We start from the raw sequence: 19,689 nt of genomic DNA, 5'->3' as shown, positions 1-19,689 counted from the left end.
TTCAGTTGCGGCCGCCTCGCCCGTGGCAGCCGCAACTAAGACTCTGGCAACAGAGTCTTACAAGTCTTTGCGCCGGCGCATTAAAGGCCCCGCGGCGGCCGGCCGCTTTCCCGCCGGCCGCCTGGCCGCAGCTCCCTCCCCGGACGTCCCCCCCCGGAACAGAAGCAAGCCCGGCACTTGTCCGAGGTGCCGGGCTCATTTTTAAAAAGATTTTCGCGGGCCGCGGCCGGGTGCAGGCAGCTCCTCCTTAAGGGAAGGAGGAGGCCTGCACTTCCCGAGCCTGCCGCACCGCATCGGGTGCCGCAGCGCCGGAATTGCGGCGCGAAACGGCAGTTAGCGCCGATTTACCACCGCAAAGACCCTTCAGTAGCGCCGGCAGCCGTTTGGGCGCGGCCCTGCTGAATTTTTGGCGCGCGCAGGGGGACTTAGCGCCGGCACTAACTTCCGGCGCTAAAGCCCTGGCTAAGCCAAAACTCAATTTCTAGGCCAATCTCTTCACGTAGCCAGAGAATATTTGCATCAGTCAAATGCAGATCAAAACTTATTTACAAAATAAAGCCCATTGGTTGGAGTTTGGATTAGGTCCAAATGGGATTTGTTACTTTGATAAGCAGGTTCTTTGATTTGAATTATACTTTATCAGCTAATAGCTTACCCTGAGTAATGGAATTATCAAAAGATACAGCAGTACTATTCGATTTTTGTTACTTTTGATATCTTTACATGAGGGTAACTTTTGCACTTATGCAGCCTCGACATTAGCAGCCATGTTGTCAGATCAATGAGGAACCTAACGCCTACAAAGGAATCTGGATCCACCTCAAGAGTTTGTTTCCCCAGAGTTCTCTGGAGGCTATGGCAATGAACGTCCAGTGGTAGAAACAGAAGCTATGACTTTGAAATAACTGCTCATTTGTTGTCGTCTGTGCTGTGAAAACCATCTTCTAATGTAAATGAGGAAGATTTCACAGCACATAACTCCAAAATCTGGCTACCTGTAATTAAATTAGAAGCTTGCAGCATATATCCTGAATAAATTTACTTCAGTAAACGATAGTCACATTGGAATTGGACACAACTGGGTGAAAAGATCAGAGTTACCAAAGGACCAACATTCAGGCAGATTGAGATAAATGTGAAGCATAAATTTAGAATTATCTTCTCATGATGAATGTAAGCACTGGCACAAAAGGAGCTGCAACAAAGGTTAAACAGAATGTTACACCGGATTCACTAGCAGAAGACACTACTGGCATAATTAAAATGGAATGGTAAAAAGGATCAGTATTAGGAATGAATGAATAAGGAATCCAAACTAAGCTGAGCCAAGCCAAGTCAAACAGTGTCAGTTTAATCTGAATCAGAAACAAGGGCTTACTTTGCCCCAGAAGCTCATTTGTGTACATTTCTTAGAAAATAGAACATTCTTACAATTTGTTAGATTACAGAAAGGACATGAGCCTGCTGCAGCATCAATGCATCCAAAATAATATGCGTGTGTGGGGAGGAGCAGGAAAGGAGAGAAGTGAAAGGTCATCTATTCTTGAAAGAAAGGGAAGGATGTTGGGGGATGGGTGGGATATGATCAACAAAAGACCAGCAGCCTTGTAATGGAAGCTACTGAATGGAGGACTTGTCATGAACATTATGCAAGCAGAGAAACATTCTAGGGGATTGCCTATTAAGGAAGATTGTTTTTTTTTATCCAATGGTGAGATTTCCTGTTCAAATTCTCTTTTGCCTATTGCTGTTAGATTTTCACCAATTGCCCAGAATGGCTGTCTAGTTTTTCATGCAGTTTGCAAGCCATGGTAGGAGAGCTATTTAACAGGAAAGTAATGTGTATGGTCTTGTCATGTGACTTGAAACGACAGCTTAATTGAAAAGTAACAGATGATTGGGCTGATTTTAAGTTCGGCGAAGAATTGCCAGGTGGCAGGCAGAGCGCACACACCTGTTCTTGCCGGCAGGAGGTCTGCGCCATTTAGAGCTCCGACCCTCATTTCCATCCCGCTGGTGAACTATGGGTGCCACATGGGCACCTCACTGCAGCTCACCAGTTCTGGGCAGGTAGGAAATTGTCCGTCTCCCACGCTGAGCCAGCTGACAGTTGGAGCTGGAGAGGGGGTAGGCGATCCCCGTAGGGGGGAAGGTGAGGTTTTCATAGACAGGCTGGCAGAAGGCTAGAGTTTATTTGTGGGCCCAGGAGGAGCACTCCTGCTCCTGGCCTCGCCAAAAAAGGTGAAGTATTTCCTGGACCGTTTTGTGAGCAGCCTCTAGTGGTCTCTTGAAGGACCGCTGGCTAGGCCGTTCACCGCCTGATACAAATGGGCAGAATGTGTGCGGCACACGTTCTGCCCATTTGAGCTTCTAAATTGCAATCTGGGTCCAATTTAATAAGGCTCCTGTCTGATTTAAGCAGTTGCCCTGCACAAAATGGAGGCAGCAGGATCCGAGTGTAAATGGGGCAGTAAGTTCAGCTGTTCCACCTGACGGACTGAGTTAAAATCAGCCCCATGTTTCACTGGAATACATCTCACATTTTATACATTATAGCAGTAATTTTACAAAATTGTATTCCGGGCACAGAACCTGGCATCTTGACAGCACATACTATAATAAATTATTGGACAGAAAATCATGGACAGCGCAAGCTGGACTAGACAGACTAGATGCTGGAAGGATGTTCCCGATGGTCGGGGAGTCCAGAACTTGGGGTCACAGTCTAAGGATAAGGGGTAAGCCATTTAGGACTGAGATGAGGAGGAATTTCTTCACCCAAAGAGTGGTGAACCTGTGGAATTCTCTGCCAAAGAAGGCAGTAGAGGCCAATTCATTAAATATATTCAAGAAGGAGTTGGATATATTTCTTAAGGCTAAAGGGATCAAGGGATATGGAGAGAAGACAGGAACAGGGTACTGAATTTGGATGATCAGCCATGATCTCATTGAATGGCGGAGCAGGCTTGAGGGGCCGAATGGCCTACTCCTGCTCCTATCTTCTATGTTTCTATGTTTAAGCGCCCAAATTTCTGATTTCTGCTCCTGGTGGGAGGCATGTTTTTGAAAATTTTTACCTGATAACATTTAGACTTGCCTGCAATTCCATCAGTTCTTTTTTATATAATCAGTTATCTTTTCATTATACATGCATTTCCTTTTTTTGATGCACACATATATTGGCATGTCTTCTTTAAATATTTTTAAACGCTCCAAACATGACATCTTAGCTGAAGCCTGTATTTTAACCTTTTCATAAGAAATGTATAGGCACAATATCCTTTGTGAAGTGTATTGTTGGAATTTGACATTTAGTTTAAAGACAAACTGATGAGCACAGATGGGCCAGTTTCAGCAGTAACCTTTCTTCTACCATTTGACGAGTAACATTGATTTTTATATATTTATATTTAATAACTTCCTCCAAATATAGGAAACTCGATTATAACCTGGAACTAATCTCAAACATACCTATTACTAAAGCAATAAATTCATGTAAGCATCAGATAATCATAGTTTATTTCTCTGATAATTGCTGCACTTTATCTGATGTTTATGATATAACGAATCGTTTGTAGTTAGTGACCTTTATGCTGAGACTCAGACTGACCTACATTTTACAGTGCCTGTTTTGCAAATTATAACTATCAGCTCTGCTCTACCCTTTTTATTTAAAGCTTCATGGCCCCATTAAAGTTAAAGATGGGGTGGGGGGGCGGTTTTCCCTGAATACTTTAAAGAGCCACTGAGGTGGCCAAGATGGGATCTTAAGCTGAAACGCAGGTTTAGCCCATGTTTAGCACAAGACGACATCTTGGTAAAGAAGTTGAAGCTTGCGCTAGGAACGGCCGCCCGGAGGATCGGTAAGCGGCTGATTTCCTCGTCAGACGGTAGAAGAAAGGTTACTGCTGAAACTGGCCCATTTGTGCTCATCACTGTTGTCTTTAAACTAAATGTCAAATTGCCTGCTAGAGGTTATTAAGGAGGCTGCACGGAATTTTGGTAGATAGCACTTGTCCTAACGCCCTCCAGCAGTGACCAGCTGATTGGGGGTAAACTAGTCATTGCAGAGGATTTTGAACGCTACTTAAAGGTATATTACATGTTACTGTTTACTTGCTGCTGGATGTTTGAAGAGGACTTTTGAAATACATCGGGAGACTTCCTGGAACGTCTTGTCAAGACTTCACCAACACTCTATTAACATTTATTCTGGAAATTCTCTGAGAGTTTCAGTAAGGGCTGTGCTACTCTACCTTAATTGAACACCTTATAGGAATCACCAGGAGAAAAGGAGTGCTTGGTCAACGGCATCTTGCTAGGGGTCGCCCTTGGTCTGCAAGAGGAATGGGAGGAGGAGATGAGGCCAGGCAAAGCAGCATCAGCTGTTGCAGGAGAGAGTGACAGGAGGGACAGCAGGGTGAGGTGAACTTCTTCCCTCCTGTAGGTACAGGACGTCCCTCCTCCTCTGGACCTCCTCCACCAGGACCTCCAGTGCTGCGTCTGAGAACCTGTGCGGTCTCTCACTAGGTCCCTGAGCCATCCTGAAATGTGCTACTATGTGTCAGCCAGTGAACTTCCACACCTTCAGTGGAAGTGGGTGAGTGGAGCCCACATATACTGCTCCACAAAATTTGCATCTAATTAGTGTCTAAGTTGCGCCTAACCTGCAGGTGTCTCTGTTTTAGCTCCTCCAGGCAAGTTCAAATTATGGTAATCAGCATTTTAGGACCAAAATTGCATGCTAAAACCAGACTTTCAAACAGGCATGTCATATTTGCACAACACTTATTTAACGTCTGTTTTCAACCATTCACCAAAATAACCCCTGGGATTTTTAAAACAGATTTATTTTTGAAATCCACTGTCATAGCTTTACAAGCATGCAAAATAGCCTATTGTATTTGTTTGTATCTGGTAACAAACACTCTTCATTGTAACAACAGGGGCCTCCAGTGACACAACTGTGATACTTGCTTAAAAACCGAGAAACTTACTTGAACAGCGTGCCCACCAAGTGACTGATCCAGATTGACTGTGAGGAATGCCGACATGGTGATTTCATCTTTAGTTGCATTGGTTCCTTGCCTGAAATAAATCAAGCTGATCTAATTATTTTTTTTTTACAAATTAGAGGACTGAATATAAATGTTTTAAAAATTGGAGGGAACAGTAACACAGCACTTGACATGTCAGTGGGGCCAATATTTGTGGTCCTACGCAATCTGTTGGATTGCTGCTCCTTAGATAATGTGGGGGTCATTTTGACTGTGGGTGATGGTGTAAAACAGGTGTTATCGATTCAGTCATCCGTTATACATCTCTCCCAATTTTAATTTCCATTGAAGTCAATAGAATCAGTCGAGATGTGTAATAGGTGGCTGAATCAATAGCACCCATTTTACGCTATCACCCAAAGTCAAAATTACCCCTTGTGTGCCTGTACACAAATTAACTGACCCCACGGAGCAGGATGCCGTACATCAGCAATATATAAACAGCTACTGGTGCCCACACAACCCGAGGAAATGTTTAGGGAGAGAGGGGAAGGAGAAAAGTGCTGAGCAAAATTGGTCTTTTCAGGCTTAACCGTCCAGCTGCAGGTAAGCCGGGTAACACAGGATCACCCAGAAAATGTAGAAATTGTAACTATTTCCCTGTGGTCCTCCCTTGAGGCAATGGGGGCTAAGTGACTGCTGTGCTTCACAGACCTCCACTGCAGATAATATGGGATTCTGAAGCCTGAAACACACTTTATTCTAGTGTCTTCAGGATAAAAAGTATCTGCTAAACCTTTTTCCTTGTTTGAGGAGGGAGAACACCCAGAAAGAGAAGAGCCAGAAAAACAAGTGGTACTTCTGCTCGATAGCATGTTGCTATCAGTGACACGTTGATGCATTTCTATTCAGGTCATTTTGTCATATGGTGTGAAGAACAGAGTAAAAATTTGCCGCTAGTATGTGATGAAGACAGTGCCCCTTTAAATCCCTTTCAATCTGTCTTCATCATGTTTATAAAACAGCTGTTAGAAATAAAATAGAATTTTGCCTTGTTGTGAGATTTAAAAATTAATTTTATAAAATAAAGTACAATAAAGCTATTACTGTACTTGAAAGCTTTGATATATTGAGTTAATAATTCCGGTCAGCATTTCCAGTTTGCCAGTCAAAACAAATAAATACGTCTAAGTAACAACTGTGGGATCTCACTTCAGTATAATGTCATCTTTCTCAGCAAAAGATGGGTAATTTTGGAATCAAAATCCCCTGATAAAATAACTCACTATTTTCATTGATTGCTTTCTCAGTAATTTGGATTTCACTGGCGTTTCAAAGGAAGCTGTGAGCAATGTTTCCCGACTGATACCAGAACCATCTGATCATAAAGAGCACAACACATGTCTACAATAATGCTGTGTAAAGATACGAGAGTGGATTGAAATGTAAAAGTATGATATCATCTAATAAAGAATTAATGGGAATGTGCTGAAAAGAATTGGGCAGCCATGTAATTAGGAGGAAACAATCAAGACTTTAGAATACATACTGTGTGCCCAACATGTTTAGAAAATCCACAATATACTGGATTTCCTTTTCAGTGTTTGCTTCATGAAGAAGTATGGATATCACACTGTATCTCAATTTGTTGGCTGCTGCGGCAAATCCAAATAGCAGCAGGTTCAGCTTGGAAATTTGCAACACATTTACAATTCTCTTGATGGATGCCGGCATGATCAGTAAAATGAGGATAAGATCAGCTCAGTGCCTGTAATTCTACACACATCTTTGTTTAAAACGCTGCTGAAGTGTTTTGCATTAAACATTCCAAAGTAAAAGTGCCCCTTTAAAAAATAGTTCTTGATTAAATGGGGCACTGATTGTTGACCAATTTTTGTTAACCAAAGGTATCAAGGGATATGGGCCAGAGGCAGTTATATGGAGTTAGGTTACAGATCAGACATGATCTCATTGAATGGGGGAACAGGCTTGAGGGGTTAAATGGCCTACTTGGGTTCCTATGTTCCTATTGTATGGAAAAGTGCTTTGTAAAACCTTTTCCTCAGTTAGTTATGAACACATAGGGTAGAAGCTTGTCTTGGGCAGTAGCGCAAAACAGGCAGTATCACATTGGCCGGCAGACTTCAATGGAACTGAATATCAGGCAGTGTGTGTAACAGGCTGCCGATGCGATACCGCCTGTGTTGTGCTACCGCACAAGCTGAATTTCTACCCCATGGTGCAATGGCATAAACCACATTTGTTAACACTGATCACTTATTTCACTTTAGAACTATAACTGGAACATGGAAACGTGGAACTGGAACTGAAAGTTAACATGCAAGTACAGCAAGCAATTAGGAAAGCAAATGGTATATTAGCCTTTATTACAAAGGGATTGGAGTATAAGAGTAAAGACGTCCTACTGCAATTATTGGGCCTTGGTGAGACGACACCTGGAGTACTGTGTGCAGTTTTGGTCTCTAATAGGCCCTACTCTTTCTACAGTTATCCTCTTGCTCTTTATGTATTTATAAAAACATCTTTGGGTTTTCCTTGATTTTATTTGCAATATTTCATGCCCTCTCTTTGCTTTCCTAATTTCCATTCTAATTTCACCCCTGCACTTTCTATACTCCTCTCGGCTTTCTGCAGTATTTAGCTCTCGGTATCTGACACAAGCGTCCCTTTTTTGCCTTTTCCTATCCTGTATGCCCCTTGACATCCAGGGGGCTCTAGATTTGGGAGTCCCACCCTTTTTCTTTGTGGGAACATATTTGCTCTGAACCCTCACGATCTCCTCCTTGAATGCCTCCCACTGCTCTAACACTGATTTACCTTCAAGTAGCTGTTTCCATCCACTTATGCTAAATCACATCTCAGCTTAGTAAAAGTGGCCTTTCCCCAATCGAGAACTTTTACACCTGGTCTACCTTTGTCCTTTTCCATAACTACACTAAATCGAACTGAATTATGATCACTGCCACCAAAATGCTCTCCCACTGATACCCCTTCCACCTGCCCAGCTTCATTCCCTGAAACTAAGTCCACAACCACCGCCCCCCCCTCTTGTTGAACTTGCTACATATGGGCTAAAAAGTTCTCCTGAATGCATTTTAAGAATTCTGCATCCTCTATACCTTTACACTGATTCTATTCCAGTTAATATTCGGGTAGTTGAAATCATCTCCTATTACTGTCGTATTTTTTTTGCACTTCTCAGAAATTTGCCTACATATTTGCTCTTCTATCTCCCTCTGACTATTTGGGATCTATAGTACACTCCCAGCAGTGTGATTTCACCTTTTTTGTTTTTCAGTTCAACCCATATGGGCTCATTTGATGATTCTTCTAACATATCATCCCTCCTCAAAGCTGTAATTGTTTCTTTAACCAATATTGTGACCCCCTCCTTTTTTATCCCCCTCTCTATCTTGTCTGAAAACCCTGTAACCAGGAATGTTCAGCTGCTATTCCTGCCCTTATAGCCATGCTTCAGTAATAGCTATGCTATCATATTTCCACATCTATTGGTGCCCTCAGCTCACCTTCCTTATTCACCAGACTCCTTGCATTGAAGTATATACTATTATTAAGCACTGCCAAACCCCTTTGTTGTCTATTTTCTAGTCTTTGTTTCCTCTGGTTTCCAAACTCACTTACTAATTTCCTGCCTTCCATTTCCAGCTTTGCTTCTCTCCCTTCTGAATCTATGCTCCGGTTCCCAACCCCTGCCAGGCTAGTTTAAACCCTCCCCAACAGCACTAGCAAAACCCCCCATGAGGATATTGGTCACGGCCCTGTTGAGGTGCAACCCGTCCAGTTTGTACAGGCCCCACCTCCGCCAGAGCCGGCCCCGATGTCTCAGGAATCTAAAGCCCTCCCTCCTGCACCATCTCTCCAGCCACGCATTCATCTACTCTATCCTCCACTTTCTGTACTCACTGGTGCATGGCACCGGGAGTAATCCGGAGATTACTACCTTTGAGGTCCTGCTTATTAATCTCTTTCCTAGCTCCCTAAAATCTGCCAGGGTCAGAAGTACAGCCATGGGACAGCCGCAAAGCCCAGCCCGCTGAGATTACACTGGGAATGAAACATCTCAACTAAAGTGCATTTCGGTTCTGCAAAGAGAATCAAACCTGCACTGTGGTAGCACACACACTCTCACCAGGAAATTGTACATAACACAAGGACCGTTTACACAACCTTGAGGATCGTCTCAGATTCTGTGATCCTTCTATGATCCTTATTTGAAAAATCCACAGAGAAAGATATTTGTGGAAGGTCAAAGAGTATAACAACACTGCAGCTGATTAAAGAAAATAAATTTGAACAGGAATTTACGTATCAGATTTAGCCAGTTTACATTGATTTCACACAATACTTCTTTACATTAATACCTTACACACATGCTATGTATGTTTGGATGGCTTTATTCATAAAAATTAAGGTCATGTTTACCTCATTGAATTTCACACACATTGAAAACTCTGTTCTAATATGGAGCTTGTCTATGGGCGCATGAAGCCTGTAATCTGGTCTGTACCATTTGAGTCGTTAAAGGAAGATTATGAATTTGCTTGCAAATGTTTCTTTTTCATGCAGCATTGATGTTTGTTAGCATTTCAATTTCTGTGTTAATTTTAATTGTTATTCTGCACAGCTCACCTACTCCATGAAAGAGAGGCCCAACGCCCAATATTGGGGGCTCCTCGGGCCTCACCATTCAGAGGCAGGGATTATAACTTGTGCCCTCTGCATGCCCAAAATTCTAGGCCTGGGAGTCAGAGAAAAATGTTTCTGGACTAGCAAGTGTTAAGTGCACTGTTCTGAATCATTCCCTGATGAATCTGATAACTGCAGGTTCCATATAAAAACATTCCAGATCAAATCAAGTAGACTGTAGAGCTTCGAAATGATGAGATCCTACCCCCATTGAGTGAGACTGTTGGAAGCAGACTTTTGCAATTTCAGGGATTATACATGTAAAATAATATCCTAGGGTAAATGGAATACTCTGGCTGTATGGTCAAAAATGCCTTATTTTATTAAAAACAGCAAAAAGTGTACTGGATTTGTCACATAATCCTGTCAACAAATTCAACATTTAATTGAATTTGCAAAGTGTATTAAATGGAGCTGTTATAAAGAATAAGAATCCTTAGATCAGAGCTGTGGGGAATATAGAGACAGTTACAAATATCTTTTAAACATGTTAGTACAGGTGCTTAAAAGCATGTCCAATCTTAATATTAATGCAGTAGGAATCCAATTTTTAAGAAGCAAAATTGCAGATGATTGAGGCAAAGTACTTAACCTAATATATAGTGCAACGAGCCATATAATTAATGACTTTAAATTTAATACGGTTTGCCCAAAGGTTTGAAGACGCCTGTTAAATTAATATACTTTTCTCCCCCTCAGTATATGAAGGCGGAGAGAAAAAGACAAAACTAAACTGGAAACCCTTCACTTTCGCCCTTTCCTTTGTACAAACTCATTCTTATCATTTGTTTCCATTTTTATTTATTTGGGAATCTTTTACACTGTTTTATGAAAAGCAGCAAATTCTGTGCTGAATGTTGTTTCTATTTTTTTGCCCCTGCACATGTTTTTTTAAATTTCCATTCCAAGCTGCTTTCTTCAGTTAAGTGCTGTGGGGTATGGTGGAGGTCAATGTTCAAAGTGGTCCACACTGCTCATATCTCCACTCTCTGTCACAAGATCACTTGTAGTGGGCATGACAGACAATGTCAGAGTCTTCTTGCCCCAAGGAAGAAGCATTCCATCTGGTAGCCTCACTTAGAACTGACAAAACCCATTATAACCAGGCTGTCGCATTTTACAGTGCCAAAAATGGAAGCTGCAACCTTCTGCCACTGACTTATGAAAACCCATAAAATAGATGGTTTAGTTTAAGTCAACTTTTCTGTAATTGTATGAATTATAGAGATTCATAGCTGAATTATAAATAGTGTATTACATCACATCAAATTGGCATCCTGTATTGCTACACTACCTAGCACGGTCCACAGAGCTGACACCTAAGGGGAAATTTTAAATCTCCTTGCTTGACTCCCGCTCTGCGGCAATTTCAAAGCGAGATTTTTTCGGGTGGCTGATATGCCCACCTAGTCATACATTTATGCAAATCAGGATCCTATGATGTACATTTCAAGTGCCGACTGAGTGGTGCGCCTGCCATGGCCACCTGACTCAATGAAACCTGGTCTACAGTAAGGTCAGTGGTAAACTTTCCTTTGTGGGGTCAGGATTGCTCCTCTGGGTCCCACTAATAAAGTCCGGGCCTCTAATGCCTCTTCCCACCACAACATTTTGCCAACTCCCGCCCCCGCAACTTACCTGAGTGCCGGCGGGCAGCCACCATGCAGCCCGTTCTTCAACTTACGACAACTGCCTAGCCGATTCGTTCTGCCCGCTATGGGTAGACAGCTGGCGGATGGCATGCAAATGAGGCCCGGCTTAAAACTCCCCCTTTATTTTTTTATTTTCCTTCAATTTTCTCTCCTTTCCTGAAGACACTGACCTATTTTTTGACATGCCGTTCCATGGGCATTGGCTGTCCACTTGCACTTCACTCAAATAATCGTTCTTCACGTGTGAGTACTAAGAGGCTTTTCAACCTTGAGGCAGTCAAATCTGAGCCTGATCCTGTCTTCACTCATCACGCACACTTTCCAGCAGGAATATCCAGAGTGGAATCCTGAGTTAAATTTTCCCCTTCCTAGCCTAGGATCAGTAAGACAAATTATATCACCTCTACCCTTAGCCTGGCTAAACTCAGCTAACCCAGCACAGGCCAGAAATCGAGTGTTTGTCGTCTGTACAGCTCAGTTCTGCACTGTTTCCCAATTGAGTCATCTTCTGAGCCAAATACCTTTAGCACGCTGTCAGCACAAATGAATAGGAAATATAAAACAACTGAAATAGATTATATGAATAGGAACATATCTACAAAGTATTTCCTATAAAAGCAATTTTCATTGAATAAAAACATTTGCTCATATAAGAGACTTCTCGTTTCTGAATTTCATTGAACTACACGAGCACTGACATTAATCTGCCTTTTTCTTTCAGGTGTCAACCGACCTGAAAATCTTTTCTAGCATTTTCATTTTTAAAATTTCAGTGTTCTCTTTTTCCCCTCTTTAGATTGTGGTACTGTTATGTCACAGAGTATTTTGCTGCTTGTTAATTTAACTTTCATTTGGAATAGTTGCATTCTTTATATTTGCACTTGTTATTCTTGGGCCGTGTTATACATTGAACTTATCTTCTGCCTTTGTTAATCATGTGCCTATAATCTGTATTTTGCTGTGAGAACCTGTCAACAACATTCCCAGAGGAGCCAAGCCTCCAGTCAGTAACAGTGCTCCACTTTCAAAGAAAAATATTGCTGCAGTCCTACTTAAATTAAACATCAATAGCACAGCTGTATAACACCGGGCTCTGACAGCCCAATGTTTTCATGCCTTTCAATGTGACAGTTTATTGGCAGTTTTAATTTACTGATGCTGATGCAATATGACTTGTAATAACTTTATTTTCCTGTAATAGGGTTTTCAGGTTGTCCCATTTACAGTAATATAAATGTACCATCATTCAGCGAAACAGTTCAAAGAATCTTATCCGAATCTATAAGCAAATGATTCCTTTCCTTCTCTTGATAGCATACAACCAACGATTTAGAGGGAGATTTTTACTGGCGCCACTGGGCGGAAACATGGCGGTAGCACCCTAAAATGGTGGGAAAAGCTCACTGACCAATACCCGCTCCCAATCTGGCCCACGCCATCTTCGGAAGGGCCTACCAATGGGCGGTTGGAGCAGCTGCCTGATGCATCAGGTAGGCCTTTATACTATGCAAATTGTGGTCCTCTGATGTACATAGGCCCCAAAGGCCATTTTGGGACACAACTGGGCAGAGCATGTGGCTGAACCGAAGAGGAGCCAAAAAGATAAGTTTTAATTATTTTTGTGGAGCCTGGAGAAGTAGGAGAGGTCCTCTGCATTCCACAAAAATAATGAGTTTCCCCTCTCCGCGAATACCCCCCACCCCGGACCTATCTTGACGCTGGCTGGGGTGGACCCTAGGACACCTGATAATGTGCCTGATAATGTGCTGAGCTGCAGCGGGCCGCCCATTTGGCACTCGCGTTCCGCCAGCTGTATGACCTGGCCTGGCCCTCAAAATGGACGTTGGCAATATTGGGGGTTCGACTGGCACACTCCACCGGTCGGCCTCTGGATAGTTAAAATCTACCCATTCCTATTCCCTCCAGCCCTACAACCCTCCAAGATATCTGCACTCCTCCAATTATGGCCTATTGCACATCCCCAATTTTAATTGCTGCACCATTGGCAGCCATGTCTTCAGCTGCCTGGGCCCTAAGCTCTGGAATTCCCTCCAAAAAGCTCACCACCTGTCTCTCCTCCTTTAAGACACTCCTTAACACCTACCTCTTTGACCCAAGCTTTTGGTCATCTGCCCTAATATCTCCTTATGTGGCTCAGTGTCAAATTTTGTTTGATAATGCTCCTGTGAAGCGCCTTGGGACATTTTACTATTTTAAAGGCACTATATAAATGCAAGTTGTTGTTGTTGTTGTTGTGACCATGTACATTAACTTTTGTGATGTTTCAGTGGGAAATGCCCAATAAATACACTGCATTATTTTATTCAAATTTCTTAAAAAGGCAAGCAAGAATGGTATAGCCCGACAGCATGATGAAAAGCCTGCCTGAGGCCTTCCCCACAAACTGACACGAGTGAGGTTGACCTACTCCCTGCTGTGGTGAGATAATTTATCTCAAAAAAAGGAAATCTGATAGCCCTCCATTCCCACTACCTTTCATTGCAGATCAATAGATTTACACCAATAGTTGCCATAGACAATTATCCAGACCAACTTGGCCTCTTCTCTGAGGCAGCGCAACAGTGTGTGAATCTTGTTAAATCAAGCTTACAAAAATAGGGGATAAGAATGATGTAAGATTTGATATACGCACCAGGTATAAATGATCTGTCCCAATCTGTATGTATAAAGAATGATGTAACAGTCTCCACCGAAGAATTGCCCATATGTACTACGGTCGACAGGAATCCGCCCAGTGCTCTCAACTCGCCAAATCTAGAACAGCAGAAAAAGAATGACTGGCATTAAAGTTTTAAAATATATCCATTCAAATGCACATTAACAAGTGCAATAAAAGGCAGCATGCAGCTTTAAATAGTCTGCATTATTTTATTCAAATTTCTTAAAAAGACAAGCAAGAATGGTATAGCCCGACAGCATGGTGAAAAGCCTGCCTGAGGCCTCCCCCATAAACTGACACAAGTGAGCTTGACCTACTCTCTGCTGTGGTGAGACAATTCATCTTAAAAGATGAATAGGGGATAAGATTGATCTAAGATTGATATGCACACCAGGTATAAATGATTTATCCCAATCTGTATGTATAAAGAATGATATAACAGTCTCCACCGAGGAATTGCCCATATGTACTACAGTCACAGTAGTATCAAAGAGCTGGTGAAGGATGTTGGTGAAGGAGCTACGCTATGCTGAATGAGTTGTGATTTTGCTGTATAGAATTTAAAAAATGAAAACTTGCATTTATATACACTGTACCATGTTCCAAAGCGCTTCACATATAATGAATTACTTCTGAATTGCAGTCACTGTTGCCATGTACCAAGAAAACAATGAATTGCAAAAAATAGTACAAAAAGACTTTGGGGTTGATTTTAACTGCTCCCACCAGGCGGGAAACAGGCTGCAGCGAGTTGGCGATCAGCCTTTACACCCGCCTAATTTTCCTTCAATACATCACTGAGGGAATGCTGTGTTGTCAGAAGTGCCACCTCTTGGATAAGACATTAAACTGAAGTCCCATCTGCCCTCTTAGGTGGATGTAAAAGATTCCCTGGGCAACATTTGAAGAGCAGGGGAGTTTTCCTGGTGTCATGGAGAACATTTGTCCCTCAAACAATATCAGTGAAACAAATAATCTGTTTATTTAGCTCATTGCTATTTGTGGGACCTTGCTGTGTAATTTGGCTGCCATGATTATCTATATTATAATAGCGACTACACAGCAAAAAAAGTACTCCATTGGCTGCAAAGCACGTTGGGATGTCCTGAGGGCGTAAAAGGCTCTGTATATCTGCAAGTTCTTTGTTTGTTTCTTTGCAAAGTATTTGACTTGGTACCAAACAGATGGATTGCAATGGTCTCCTTTGGTGCTGTACATTCCTATTCTCTTGCTGAGCAGAACCCATAAAACACTTTCCCATAAAGCAGAAGGGAGAATTACAGTGAGAGTCAACTCAGGCCATTATCATGCACCCCTTAGCAACAGATCACAGAGTGACACTGACAAGAGTCCTTGAAGAACTAAGCCAAGACTCCCTCTCAACGTTGTGCTTCTGATCACCATTCTTTGTCACTGAGGTTCATTATCATCATAAGGCCATCAACCCAATACAGAAAGCCAAAATCATTAATTGCTCTAACTACAACTTAATTATAGCTAATGACCTTCTAATTGTGATAAACATAAATCACACAAGCATCACAGAGGTGACTGATCATCAGTCATTATTGATTGATAATGATGTAGTAACATTTTTGATTATATAAGTGATTTTATGCTATTCTAGTTATGCTCCTTTTATACCACAGAGTTGTTTCTAATGACAGGAGCGGCATCAGAGACATCACTGTATTTAACCCAGAAGGGTTGATTTTCACTGCCTTCCCTTAGTGTTAATGGGGTGGTAACAGGCTCAGAATGAGATGGGTAGCCTTACCGCCTCGTTGAACCTGCAATGCGGCCAGCACAATTTTGAAAGCGACCTACCATTGGGTGTCCAAAGTGCCTGCCCGTTTCAGGTAATGGTCCCTTTTAATATGGAAATCGGGGTCCTATGAAATAAATAGAACCCCAATTGCCATTTTGGTCTGAACTTGCACTGTGCAGGCTTCGATCAATTCCATGGATGATGGAACCGAAGAGTCCGAGCAAAGTTAAGTATTGAATTATTTTTGTGGGCCACAGAGGTGCAGGAGTAGTCCTCTGGGCCCACAAAAATAAACTGGGCTGCTGCCACCCTGGGCTCCCATCCTCTGAAATTGCACGCCCCACCCCCTGTTACTTACCTTGCTGCTGTTCTTGGCATCAGTAGCAACAAACGTCTCTCAGAAAGAGGATTCCTCTGACCAAAAATGACAGGGATGCAAAAAGAACAGTTCGGGCTGGTGGAATTTGCCATTGGGTTGTCATTTTGCAGGCGGTCTACTCAACCCACACACAAAGGTCAGAAATTGAAGTTTTAGCAATGCTAGCCTGGAAGGACCCACTCCCAACATAGGGGAATATCTGCCACAAGATCCATAAAGGCACTGTAACTTTATTTATGCGTGCCTGAGATTCACAAAGTTACGATCATGATTTCAGAGTGACTGTGCGTGCACAAATTTCATGTTTTCTTAGTTCACTGCTGCTGAGGCACATATTCAGTACTAACTGGAACTAGCACAATACTAAACTGCTTCCAACATTACAGGATTACCTCTGGTGACACTCTTCCAGAAGAAAAGGCTCAATAATCTAAAAAGGACACAAATTGCATAAAAGCAAGACCTGGATCATGATAATGTACTTTCAACACACAAGGCTTGTTGTTTAACACAGAGCCATTTTGTCTCTTTCCATATATATAAAATGGCAAACAAGGAAAAAGTCTTTATACATGCATGGAGCATAGTGCTTCTAGATAACAGGGATTTGTGTTTTAACAGGGAATTTTATCAAAACTAAAGTTAGAGCAAAAAGGAAAAGGGGGGGTGGTGGTGGAGGAGGGGGGGGGGTTAACACACCTCTGTTTTCATTTCCACACTTCAATCTAACTTATCAAAATAGTCACCAGTAGTTTATGTTTAAGATAACCTGCAGTATGGATTGGTCCAACACAACATTGGGTCAGCTAATCAGTAAGGACCATGTCATGATGAAATAGCACTTACTGACAGCACGTCTGGTTCCTTCTGGTCTCCACTATCTGCCATCTGAGAAAGTGTATGGCTCATGAGGTTTGTGGATTTGACCCTATGATGCTAGTTGGGATGGTGGTAGCTGCAGATGGTCTCATTATACCCAGACAAGAGAGAGGACAAATCATCCAAGGTTTTCAGTCCCAATCATAATCCAGCAATCCTGTTGGAAATACATATATGTGGACTCCAGATAAGCAAAAATTCAGGTTTGATTGTGATGGTCACATGATCAAATAGCCAATCAACACTCACGGATGGTGATGAAGAACAGCCAATTGAATCAGATACTGAAGAGTTTTCAGCTCCGTGGAAGGGTAAGGCAGTACGAGTCACCACTTTCGGGGAGGTAGGACAAGGGGAAAAATTGAAAAGAAAGTATGGGAGTTTCCATCAAATATCTTAGGATTGTACTTAATCGGAATTCTCTGAAAGTGAACGGTAGTGTTACAGTGTAGCTTCTCAGACCATTATGAACCAATTTTCTCATGGCACAGCCATTTTATTATAGACTGTCATCACATACATTTTCATTTTCTCTGTTTCGCACAACGATTGTGAGTTACCTCTGTTGTTCCTGAACCATCATCCACCATGTTATGCTTTGCAGCCATCTGAGGGCAGCTGTGCAGTTTTGAGGCATCAAATTTAATCTGCTTGATTTTTGCAATTGATTCAGTGACATACACTTTTCCGAATCCCTCGCTTTGATTTATGTCTTTCCAATTCTTAAAGAACTGTTTGAAGGTTGGAGTTTCTCCTCCTTCAGGAAGAACTTGTATCTGCAGTGAGAAGCAAAGCTTTAATTTCCTGCCGTAACAATCTAATATACAGTGGTAACAGAAATTCTACAGACCCTATTTTCTTTGCAGGTTCTCAATATGTCTGATTTTCAAGTAACCATTTTGCTGTTGCCTCTTTTGATTGTCGCTCTCCACATAGCAGCTAAAAGATACACATGTACTCAAATGTAAGCAGGTACAGTGTACTCCACTTATAGTGGGCACAGTTAATCTGGACAATTGGATAAACCAAACATAAAATGCTGATAAACTAGCAATAGCATCTGCCCAAACCAAACACATTAACATGTGTATAAGATTCATAGGTTTGTTGGGGCATTAGTAATGGTTTGTTCAGACAAGCTAACATGCATTAATGCTCTTGGTGTTTTGAGTGCAACCAAATTTCTCCAGGCCTCCATGACCCAATCTTACTCAAGGGGCCTTCATGATCTGACCCCAATCTCCAGGTTTCCTGTATTAAATGTATTGTATTAGATGGTATGCATTATATAACTATTACTGCATTACTAATACACCTGCCATACATGATTTATCCAAATACAATGGCCAATGGACATATTAGACACATCAGCTGTGCAGAGACAATACTGCTATAAATAGCTTACAGTTATTAAGAAGTCTGCTGGATATCTGGTGACTAAACATTGAATTGTTCTTAAAAAAAAGTAATTATATATTATGGATAACTTCTGTGTTCACAGGGAATGGAACATTTTTTCACTGTTGCCATCCAATGTAATCATAAAGCAATCCCACATCAGATACAGACAGCATGGTTAAATGCAGAGTAAGGCTTCCTGTAATCTGCTCCAACACTATGGGGGAAAAATTCGGTATCGCCCCATTTGGGGCGCCGTTATCGGCCGTGCGCAAAGTTCAGCGCCTGGTGCTAGTTACCGCCTCCGGCAGCAAACTTGGCTTTTATTGCCCCTGGAGGTGATTGGAGAGCTAAATCAGGCGCTTCACACCTGTCTTAAGGCACAAACGCCGAGGAGTGAGGTGTTACCTCAGAGTGCTGGTGAAGCAAGGAAGGGCAAATAAAAATAAACCTGCAAAGTGCTGCTCAGTTCCCAAAACTCCTTCACATAGCGTTGAATCTCTCCAGAAGTCTCTCTCTCTCTCTCTCTCTCAGTCTGCGTGGTGCAAAAATGTCACCAACAAAAAAAGGCAGGAAGCGGTCGCCTTTAAATAGTGCTCCCCCAATCCCTTTCTGACAGCATAACGCTCCCCTCAACCTGTCGTTGCTAGCGGCAGGCGGTACGGCAGGAAGTGCCACTCAATATCCGGTCTGGGGCGCTAACGGGGTGATGCGCACTCGAATGACGTCACAATTTGCTGGTGCAGGAGATCATAGCGGAAGTGTTTAGCGCCACCGCAATATGTCTAGTTAATTTCACGAGCGTCACAAGCATCGCTGCAGCCGGCCTCTAGTTGCTTTGCGCCCCAATTGGCGCCCTCTTAAGGCGCTAACGGGCGGCGCAAGCAACTGAATTTTTCCCCCTATGTATCAGCCTCAGCTACAGAGGACTACAGGAAACTTTCTTTTATCCGGAGGTTAAAGCTCTATCCACCGGCAAAATTCAGTAGTCGGTTCAGATAAGATTTTTTTCTTTTCGTTGCTTTTTTTCTGTTGTCGTGGCTCTGCAAGATCTAGCTGAAGCTGTTGCTTAGCTACAGAGACGCTCGCAAGCTACGCCGACTGTTTTGAAGCTGTTGCTAAGCAACAGGGTTTGTTGCTTCACACGGATCTCAGAAGCTCCGTATGTTTTAACATTAGCGCTGATTTCGACGGCAGTTTTGATGGGA

The 19,689-nt window shown here is 42.4% G+C and overlaps 1 protein-coding gene across 1 annotated transcript in view; it reads right to left on the bottom strand.

Moving 5' to 3' along the window:
* The window catches only part of scin (scinderin), a 242,577-nt gene that overhangs the window by 53,760 nt on the left and 169,128 nt on the right, over positions 1-19,689 (bottom strand). Inside the window, exons 8-10 of the mRNA XM_085988386.1 lie at positions 17,644-17,859; positions 14,031-14,152; positions 4,998-5,088 (exon numbers count right to left, since the gene is read on the bottom strand). Coding sequence (XP_085844512.1) covers positions 4,998-5,088; positions 14,031-14,152; positions 17,644-17,859 — 429 coding nt within the window. The remainder of the gene's footprint in view (positions 1-4,997; positions 5,089-14,030; positions 14,153-17,643; positions 17,860-19,689) is intronic.

The sequence above is a fragment of the Somniosus microcephalus genome, chromosome 5, assembly GCF_052327205.1.
Source record: "Somniosus microcephalus isolate GS21.2 chromosome 5, FLI_Smic_1.0, whole genome shotgun sequence".
NCBI classification, from domain to species: Eukaryota; Metazoa; Chordata; class Chondrichthyes; order Squaliformes; family Somniosidae; genus Somniosus; species Somniosus microcephalus.
The sequence above is the reverse complement of the archived record's forward strand: the minus strand, read 5'-3'. Positions and strand labels throughout refer to the sequence as shown.